The sequence below is a fragment of the Vigna angularis genome, chromosome 9 (genome assembly GCF_016808095.1).
Source record: "Vigna angularis cultivar LongXiaoDou No.4 chromosome 9, ASM1680809v1, whole genome shotgun sequence".
NCBI classification, from domain to species: Eukaryota; Viridiplantae; Streptophyta; class Magnoliopsida; order Fabales; family Fabaceae; genus Vigna; species Vigna angularis.
The window spans coordinates 12,433,677-12,444,039 of record NC_068978.1 but is presented as its reverse complement, the minus strand read 5'-3'; the positions used below and the strand labels follow the sequence as shown (position 1 = coordinate 12,444,039).

General features: G+C 31.6%; 1 protein-coding gene across 4 annotated transcripts; it reads right to left on the bottom strand.

Annotated features, from left to right (window-relative positions):
- Positions 1-5,092: 5,092 nt before the first annotated feature.
- Positions 5,093-9,958, bottom strand: LOC108346276 (AT-hook motif nuclear-localized protein 7). 4 transcript variants are annotated; one of them, XM_017585312.2, is made up of 7 exons: positions 9,822-9,921; positions 9,622-9,669; positions 8,316-8,742; positions 7,914-7,981; positions 7,155-7,286; positions 5,830-5,991; positions 5,093-5,707 (listed from the first exon to the last, which is right to left on the bottom strand). In XM_017585312.2, exons 3-7 carry the CDS (start codon positions 8,692-8,694, stop codon positions 5,375-5,377), a joined length of 1,074 nt encoding a protein of 357 aa, XP_017440801.1. In that variant the 5' UTR covers positions 8,695-8,742; positions 9,622-9,669; positions 9,822-9,921; the 3' UTR covers positions 5,093-5,374. The 4 variants fall into 4 exon arrangements, with proteins under 4 accessions (XP_017440801.1, XP_017440799.1, XP_017440800.1 ...); XM_017585310.2 differs by lacking the exon at positions 9,622-9,669 and having other exon boundaries at positions 9,822-9,958; XM_017585311.2 differs by lacking the exon at positions 9,822-9,921 and having other exon boundaries at positions 9,622-9,803.
- Between the last annotated feature and the right edge of the window lie 405 nt (positions 9,959-10,363).

Sequence of the window (10,363 nt, the reverse complement as noted above, 5' to 3'; positions counted from 1 at the left end):
GTCATGAATAATTTTTATCACTATTCAACATATATTCATGTTCAAAAGAGAAAAGATTTATGTTAAATTTTAATTATTATTAGTTTAATTTTTTTTCTTTTGTATGATTTTGATCAAGTAGTATATTGTAATTTTTATTAGTGTATAGAAAAAGAGATTTCATTATAATTTAAAAAATTAAAGTAAAGAAACATTTAAAATATTTTTTAATTTGAATAATTGTTTTCCTTATATATTTTCTAAAATAAAAATTATCAACTAGGTTTCAATGTTTTTGGTTCTCTTGATATTTTATTTGATATTCTATGTATACGATTATAACTTTTTTCTAAATATTTGATATTAAAAAAATAATAATATTCTTTTTTAAAATTAAATATTTAATAATATTATATTTTTTTCATAATTTTTATAATTTTATAAAAATTAATTAATTAAAATTGAAATAAAAATACAGTGGACACATAAATGGATATATCCTTTATTAGATAATAATGAAAATATATTTCTTATTGGATAATAATGAGGATGAGACAAAAATTTAAAATCATTTAAATTTAAGTATGAAAATAGGAATAAATTTATTCTTGATAGGTAAATATAAGATAGTAAATCTCGTCCCATTATCTTCTAAGCCGTTGTCGTCTTATTTCCATTTAGCTTCAACAAATATTCTTTCCAATTAACTTTCTTACTTTAAACCTTCTCATTTTTGCAGTTCTATTTACATTATTCATTACTTTCGTATTCTATATTTTCCATTGAGATTACTAAATTACTGCGCAAATCCCAAAAGAGATGCTATCTAATTACAATTGTTATTTGAACACTTTGATGTTTTTTACAAAATCCTAAACTTTACTAATTAAAATCATGAAACTATGGCACTCACAAATTAAATTAAAATTATGTTATTTTTACTTTATTTTATATGTAATTGAAAATATTTAAGGATATGATATAAACTAATGATGGAATGTACAATAAGAAAATTTTGAAAAAAATATATAATCTCTGTGTAGAATTATAAGATCTTAAAATTAAATAAAATCTAAAATTACATTTACTTCAACTAATAATGTTATAAAATAATTTAAATTTAGTAAGCTTTAGTCATCAACTACCTTTTCTCCTTTATCGTGTATTGAAGTTTCAAATAGTTAATCAACTACTTGTATTAAAAATTGTCTTGGGAGATCAATTATTATAATTGAAATGATGATGAAGCTAATAAGTGAATTTATGGAGTTGTTGACTTTTTGGCAACAGTACTATATTTCTAAACTGTTAAATGTACCTTAAAATATTGATGCTATTTTCTGTAATGAATTTTAGTTTTGTATTTAACTTTAAAGTTCGTTATATATTTAATCAAATAATCAAATTGCAAGCTTACATCAAATTGAACAATTCCAATATTGAATATCACCTCCACTACTATATAGAACATCAATATATAATATATATATATATATATATATAACCGGAAGCAATCATTCTTTTACAAACCAATTATGATAATAAAATTAAGATTAAAATCACTTTTATTAGAGTCTATCGTAATAATATTTATTAAATATATTATTTTATTCACTTTGGAATTACCTATAAACATTTAATAACCTCCATGAAATATATTTATATTGATATATTAAAAATCTCTAGAGATAGACTCTACTGTTCAGTAACCTAAAAGAAATTAACTAAAGTGGACTAAACTATCAATTAATTATACTACATAAACTAAAATAACTGGATCTATTCAAAGTAACAATTGAATTGAATCTTTTTATAATTCAGTTTTAAATAATTCAGTCTCTAAAATTACACAATTCAATTCATATTACTGAATTTTTTTTATTGATTTTCTTCCAATTCAAAAAAAATGAAAAAGATTGTTTTTTATTTATTTTAATCATAATAAATATTTCCATTATTTAAAAAATATTAATATTGAACATGAAAAAAGTGAAGGAAAACAAAAGTCAAAGTAAAAAAAAGTGTTACATCGACATATTTAGAAAAATTGAAACAATTAAAAACGAAGTTGAAAGAAAATAAATTGAAGGAAAAAATACAAGATAAACTAATTAAAAATTATAAAAAAGTTGTTTGAAAGTATATACAGATATTAATTATGTATTATTGTAACATCCCAAAAATACAGTAGACACCATAAAATAGAATTGATTACGATTAATGATAAACCAAATCAGTCTTAAATAACGTAAGCAAAGGTTTAGGTCGAACGACCTTACGAGAGGTTAATTACAAAACCACGCTCGACCTAAGCGTACCCATCCAACGGTTACAAGGCAAAGATACAAACCGAACTGTCAACATAATATAAAGGTCGCTCCAAAATCAGTACAATAAAATATCTAATCTAAACATATAACCGAACGTCTACTGTTCGGCCTTCACTTCAACATCTACGGGGTTTTCTTCCTCCAAATTTTCTTCTTCCAGCGTTTCCTCGAGTAACACCTCACCATCTGCTCACATCCACACGGATGATCATTGCATTGACAGGACGGACGTACAAAGACGATCGACAACGCAAAGAAGAGAACACAGGGTAAGCTTATTGAATTTAATTCAAGTAAAATCATTCATTTCATAATACATCAAACATATCAAATATTTCACAACATATAATTAAATCAATCCCTTAACTCAATCAATTCCTGATACTAGACTGACCGTCCGGACTGTATGAATCTGTGTAGCTACAAGCGTCCTTGCACCCGAGTGATGTAGTAACTGTATTACACTCGACAGCTGCCACTCGAGGTTAGTCCGTTTCTTACGTCGCCCATGTTAACTTATGGACTAAGGACTTCCTGCCATTCCCACACATGAACTACTCTCCTCTACGTGAAGATGAGTATCACGGAATATCAGGATGGACCAAGCCAGCACTAGCATGCCCACAGTCATACTTTACAAAATTCCATATTCAACCATGAGTCGTTCCTCCTTGGATCGCTCGTCCAAAATTCACAACCGTTTATTCATCCCATATAATGTTCATCATTTATAATCTTTCACTTTTATTTTCATTTTTGTCTTTCAGTCCCAGTACAAAAAAATCACGACCTCTTTATAACGAAAAAAATTGTGAGGAACGAGACCGAAGAATTTGCCCCGTTCCAAAATAAAGTAATACCGGCTACAGGATAGATGGACGACCTATATTACAAGGTGACTCGACATCGTCGGTCGACACAGATGGATGGTCTGTATTACAAGGGTGATCAACATGGTCGGTCGACACAGATGGTCGACCCGTATTCACAAGGGTGTTCGACATGGTCGGTCGACACAGATGGATGATCTGTATTACAAGGGTGATCAACATGGTCGGTCGACCTGAGGTTCGGTTCGCGGAATATCAAGGTTGGCCAACTTGTCGGGGGGACCAATTGCTATAGTTCACAGACAGAACACCAATGCTAGTAAACGACTGAGCACGGTAGAGAACATTATTAAAGTTAGACCAACACTATGTTCATCTAGAGATTTTACAAGAAAAGAGTATGAGCGCTTGGTGTAAGACTGAGCACTACTCAGTACGAATGATAGGTATAAGATCGACACTACTCATTACGAGCTCTAAGTAGAAGACCGACACAGCTCATCCTCAACCAGAATTCTTCCCAAATGAAATTATTCCAATTCAAAGAAGTTTACTAGAACACCAAACGGTCAAGAACCGTTTAATGTCGAACGTACGTTATCTTATGGGAGTTTATATTCAGAGTTTCACTTACATTCATTCATTTCTCAGCATATATATATTTCACATTTTCAAATACTCAAATCATAGTACATTTCATATTCACCATATATCAACTCATACTTATAATCATACATCAAAATCAAATATCACAGATCATGCTTCACGAAACTCTCAGAACATCCATACAGCACAACCAAAAGCATACAAATTAAATTTAATAAGCTTCCCTTACCTGGATCAGAAGTGAACGTCCTAACTCAAGGTGTTTGGTTCGTCCGCTAACAATTCTCTACTCTCACAGGATCACTTAATTCTTCCAACCCGATCTAACCATAAAAACCAAGAAATACTAAGAACTTAACCCTTCATGCAACCAGGACTTGGCTTTGCATGAGACAGAAAACGTTCGACGAAGAAGAGAGACTTACCAGTATCAGAACGTTAAGGTGATCGGTTCAAAACGAAGCTCACGACACCAGGTATGGTTCTACGGTTTCTGAAACATGAACGGAGAAGAGAAAGAAGAAGTTTCAGTAGAGAGAAGGTAGAGGTTTCTAGAGAGAAGGTGGAGAAAATGAAAAGTTAAAATCTGAGGAAGAAGAAGAGTGCATGCAGAGAGTGACGCGGACTTCAGAAAAGTCATTTTTGTTTAAAAAAACCAACGTCCGTTCTCTTGCTGCCACTTGTCTTTCACTGCTGATTTAGGAACATTCCATCACGACACCTGACAGGAAGGCAGCGAGTCTGGAAGTGCGTTTTTAATGCACGGCAGAAGGGTTTTTAGAGCAATTAAAGAGGATGAGACAGGGGATTAATAGTGCTCGTTTTTCTAGGGTCTTACAATTATAAAATTAAATATCATATAGATTAGTAAAAACTATAATTAGACCACTTAATAATATATTCTTATTATAAACGAAAAATTAAGCTTTAAAAAAGTTGTAGTAAAAAATATCCATACTTATTTGTATACAAGTTGAAAGAATACTTTTCTTATTCTTTTTTAGAAGAATCTTAAAGAGCTTGAAAGAATACTTTTCTTATACCTTTTTAGAAGAATTTTAAAGAGCTGGATAAATTTGAGAAACTTGAGTAAGTTGAATAAGGTAAATTTATATGAAAAATTTATATATCTTTTAAAAAAATCATTTTTAAGTTTGATCATCATGATTTCTAGTATTGTAACTCTTCAAATCACTGATTTCATGTATAAGAATAATTTAAGAGTGCCCACAGACAATTACTATTACAACTTTTCTTTAAATATCATCAAAACACATCCTTAAACTAAATATAGAAAGAACTAAGAAATCTCAACATACCAATTATAAAGAAAAAAAGAAGAAATACTTCAACAAATGCAGTCATAAATAAATATGCAAACAGGTTTTGATTACATCCGAATTAGCCTACTCATAATACTGCAGAGTGCAGCATCTACCTAATGAGCCGATAAATAATATATCAGATACTCTACCTAGCTGCAACTTACAACACTGAAACTACATCCTATGGTAATAGACATCAGCATCAGACATCAGACATGTTTGAAACAATCACTGTAGACATTAAATAAAACAGCCGAGTCATGAACTTTGTCAGCAAGAGTGCTTGAGGTTGTTGATCTTCAACTTAACAATCAGGCAAAGATATGTTAATATCAGTAGCTGACTTTCTTGAGTCTGCCATAGAGTGCATGTTCACCCAGTTATCTCTTCTAAAGGCATTCGGAGGACTCAGGTTAGAGTTAATACTTCCTGAATTTTGCAGCACATGTGCTCCACTCATTACATTAATATTCACATCCTCTTTTTCAGGATTGCTCGCCGCTGGTGGCGGTGGCGCCGGTGTTGGAGTCAATGCAATAACCGGAGAAATAGCTGCTGCTGCTGCATAATCAGTAGACTTAGGCTTTTTTAGTTTCTGCTCTTGCTGGCTGCTTGGTAAAAAGCTTCCCACCACCACCTAAACATAAGCAAACGGGCAAAAGTCATCATCAAAGAATGAGAATGAGTATTAGCAAACTTTGTTTTGGACATTGATATTTCAAAATTGAATTTTGTTTTATATTGAGGAAGATCACTTGCCTGCACAGGACTGGCAGCTACAAGAAGACCGGCAACTCCACCACCGACAACACGGCCGTCGGGGCTAGCCAGAGAGACAGACATTCCACCAGACCTGCTTCTTGTACCTTGGTTGTCAGTAGGCATGAATGATCCAGACAAGGAAAGTATCTCAAAACGGCCCTGCAAGAGAAAATGCTTTCAGAAAAACTGTAACAGTTGTTATATATTTGAGATCAAAACAGATCCACATTTACACAAAATGGTAGAAATCAGAAAGAGAGAGAACTTGTGATGAAACAACTTACACTTCTGCATGTGATCATAATACAGACACACAGATATATAAACTATTTATAGACTTAGTAGAGACTATTCCTTAAGATTATGGCAAGTGATGAACTTTCTCAATGCTAATACCAATGAACAATGATGATTTATTGGGTTGAGTAGAGAAAGAGAAAGGAAGAAAATAAGAGGAACAGAAATAAGAATGATAGAAGTAAAAGAAAAATAGTGCAGAAACTTTTCTTTCCTTATTCAGATTAGGACAGTAAAAAGAAATGAATAACTTCAATGCAAAATGTTTATACAGTAATTAGAAAATTTTAATTTAGGATCTGTTCGGATAATATTCTCCATAAGTACTTCTTAGAAAGAGAAATACGAAAGTTTGTTAAATAAGCTTATTCATAAGTTAAAATTAGCTGATGCAGAGGAAAATTTATAAAAAGTTTAACATATAACTTCTCTAAGATTTTATTTGTTAATTTGTGCATAAGCTAATTTTAGCTTATAGAAAAACTCATTGTATTCTTTCTTATTTTTCTGTTCTAAAGAAGCTTGTCCAAATCAGACCTTTTACCAAAAAAAAAGATCACAGTTTTAACACCATTTTTTTCTTAAAAAAAAATTATTTATTTTGCTTTAGCAAGTTTGCTATAAAAAATTATTGAACTTTTTAAGAAACTATAATGAAAAAGATAACCTATTTCCCTTCTCCTATCAAGAAAAAAAAAGAAGAAAATTGGCATTTCTATCATTTCTCCCTTTTCTCCATCTCCTTCCTCTCCAATTACACCCTAAGAAAAACATGTGCATTCATTAAACACGAAATATCATGAACATGTTTCCTAGGTACATTAAATGCCATTATTCAACCAACAGTTTTATCCAGAACTACAAAAAATGAATGCATCCACTTGTTTATCAATGTTTTTTGTTAAACTGTGATTCAAATGAATTTACAGCCTTAAACAAATAGAGGATTCTTTGCATTAAAATATCAGTTTGAAAAAAAGGAAAGCTCACAGAAAAAAAACAAAATAAAACAACAAATGACACACCTCATAAGTTAAAGTACCCCCAGAAGAATCAGGCTGTCGAAGTGTAACATTTGAAATGACACCATTAGCAGATAAGATACATATAGCTCTTGGCCCTTGTTGAGAGAAGGATATCACCTTCATTGTAATGTCCTACAACAGCCAATGTGTAAAGCAAGATAACATCAATCAACTATAATCATTATAATATTATGAACTTTACTAGAATCATTGAATCTGTGTCGTACCCTTGTTTTGTAAAAAACCATAATAAAGCATGAACACAAAATAAAAAAGGGGAAAAAAGAAAGTTCAAATCCAGTTCATAGCTGTCACCGTGCATATAAAAATGACTTTTACTTAGAATGCATTATCCATGTTAAAATATCGTGCACCCATTTGATCTGAATTTAATAGTATCAATTTTACAAAAAATTATCATTATTAAACAAAAAGTACTTATTTCACACCAGCAATAAACTAACATATAGAGAATGGAACAGTAGAAATCAATGAACTGTCTTGAATTTCCATTGTGAATTGCTAAGTCCATTCACAGAACAAATAAAAGGTTGTATACTTTTGTCATCCACAAAACTACAAATAAATAAACAAAAATATTGCAGAAACAGATTTTAGAGTGGATTTTTAGTAGATTTATAATTGAGAATAAACAAATATATAAAGGGCTACCAAAAGTTTAATGTCTACTTGAAAAACGAGAAGTAAAAATGTCAATTCAATGATGTTTTTCCTTTGCCCTGTCCCAGTGAAGCATACCTCACCAGCATTGACAGTGATGATGTGTGGCATAAAATTTGTACCATCAGAGCATGCATTCAAGTCACCTACAGAAGCACCAAAAATAGATATTACTGAACAGAGTTGAAACTTACAAAGCAATCAATAATATCTAAAAATAACTCATATTTTGAACAAAAAGGCTGTTAAAAAAATTAGAACTTAATGAAAGATTTGTTGAAAGTAGTTTCCAACTCCACAGTTAGACAGGATGCAAAATTCAAAGAAACACAACCAAGTAATTCAACATCAGAAACAGAAACATGTTTGAAACTTCACTACAAGGTACAACAAAATGAAAGTCACTTGATAAACCATATTAATTACCAACAACAACAATCAACATTGAACTCATCAAAGAGACAAGGATCCATGATTTACCTAGATAATCCAAACCAAGTTTTTTCGACTGCTTATACTCCATACCCCGCATTTTCCCCCTCTTGCCAGATGAAAAATCATTAGAAGATGGTGCAGAAGACGAGATTGGCATTGGTGACAATGCCATAGTGACAGACCCATCAGGCCCATATTTCCTTGGTCTACCTCTTTTCTTCTTTGCTGATCCATCCAACCCCACACTTACCGGTGAGATACCAATAGCTGCAGCACCACCAATGCCGCCGCCGCCACCACCACCACCACCATCAGGGACATGAACCTGGTTTGGAGCTTCACTCCTTGGCGCCACATGATAAGCTGATGGAGCTTCTGCCCCTATCACTGTAACCCCAGAACTAATACCTTCTCTGGCTTCCATGCAAATATTGATTTTTCACTCCCCAACCCTGTATCACCAAACCAACACCTACAACCCCAGAATAGAATGAAGAACAGTTAGTAAGTAAACGGAATATTAGAAAATAATTCATTAAAAAAAATCATAGCTTTTGCCAAAAGCATCAATGCATTCAAGCAAACCTTCTAGAGCATGATTCAAAGACACTGTGAAAACCCATCTAAGGATCTCACTGACGACTAAGAAGGTAACGAAAAGATGCAAACATCAATTTTACAAGAAGCTGTTTCACTTTATCAGCAAGATCTGTTGAGATTTTTAGCTATGCAATAAGAAAAATAAATAATAAAAAAATCAACACTTCTTGTTCTGAGTAGAGGAATCATAATAAGAAATGCAGATATCTGCGAGCAAAGTTTAAGATTTTTGGTCTTTGTTCATGTCTGAAAACGGGTACTTGGTTTCAAACACAGGAGCAAGAAATTTACCTCTTAGCAAGAGAGGAAAAAAGAAAAATCAAATATTAGCCACTAAAAGCAAAATAACAAAAACTAGTAAAATAGTACAATTGTATAATTTTTCAAAAAATTCCCCCACTCGGCTAAAATAATTATGAAAAACCTGGTAAAAATAAAAATAAAAATCATCCATTTGTTCAAATATATTTCTCAAGCTGGAGTGAAAAAATAAAGCAGAAGCCACACAAAAACATCATAGGCTTTTCAGAAACAGAAAAACAAACAACACCCTTTGCCATAAATCTGCTTCATACCCAGCATTTTTTTCCAATCTTTAAAAGACAGAAGAAAGCTGGAAGAAAGGAGAAAAATAGTAATAAATGCCAAAAATACAAAATAACATTACGAAACAAAGCTCCTTATATATTCTCTTATGGAAAGCAAATCAACATCAGGGTGTGAATATTCTTCAGAATGCAAAGATCATGACCTGTCACAGTGATTCCACACTCGAGCAAGCTTCTTCAGAAGCTGAAAACTTGTATTCAGATTTCTTTTTCAGCTCAACAAGAAACTCATCAACTCAACTGGACTCACCCCAGAGAGTGAAAACACAAAAAAGAAAAAAAAAACACAAAAAAGAAGAAAAAAAAAATACACTGTTTCCTCTGGAAAATTGAAGCCACTTACAAATTTCAGAAGGTGAAAAATACTCGCTGGCTGGTTGGTTTTTCCAAAACTGCTTGAATTGAGAGTTGAAAAAGAAAGAAAAATGGAAAGCTCAAAATAAATACTACTGTTACAGCAATTAAAAGCTAAATAACAATACCAATAATAATAATAGTAATAATAATTCAGGAAGGAAAAAAAAAGTGTAATAATAAAGTGTGCTTCAATTAAACAAATAAAATATATTAAAGATTTTATTTTATTTGAATAAATTCCTAAACCCGATAAATACAATATGGTTAAGAAGAATTTGGCGTCCGTGAGGGGCAATTAAAAATTCTGAAAATCAAAATCAAAATCAAAATGTGTGTACACATTTGAATAGTAGGTTATTATGGTAAATTTGTCGTAAAGCAATCAAATTTATAGAAAATAAAGTGTTCTCTTTTTCTTTTTTTATTCTCAAATTAATTAATTTTCCTATTTAAAGCTGCAAAGACAGTGTTGGACGGCCAAACCTTTATGTTTCCGCTGACCTCCTTTTTGTCTTTTTTCACAAAATG

Bases quoted from the DNA above. Each gene is read 5' to 3' on its own strand.
- LOC108346276 (XM_017585310.2), bottom strand. From the start codon at position 8,694: ATGGAAGCCAGAGAAGGTATTAGTTCTGGGGTTACAGTGATAGGGGCA. The intron at 7,982-8,315 runs GTAAATCATGGA...GTGCTTCTGTAG, and splicing joins ACTTGGTTTGGATTATCTAG to GTGACTTGAATGCATGCTCT. The intron at 7,287-7,913 runs GTATGCTTCACT...TGGCTGTTGTAG, and splicing joins TCACTGTCAATGCTGGTGAG to GACATTACAATGAAGGTGAT.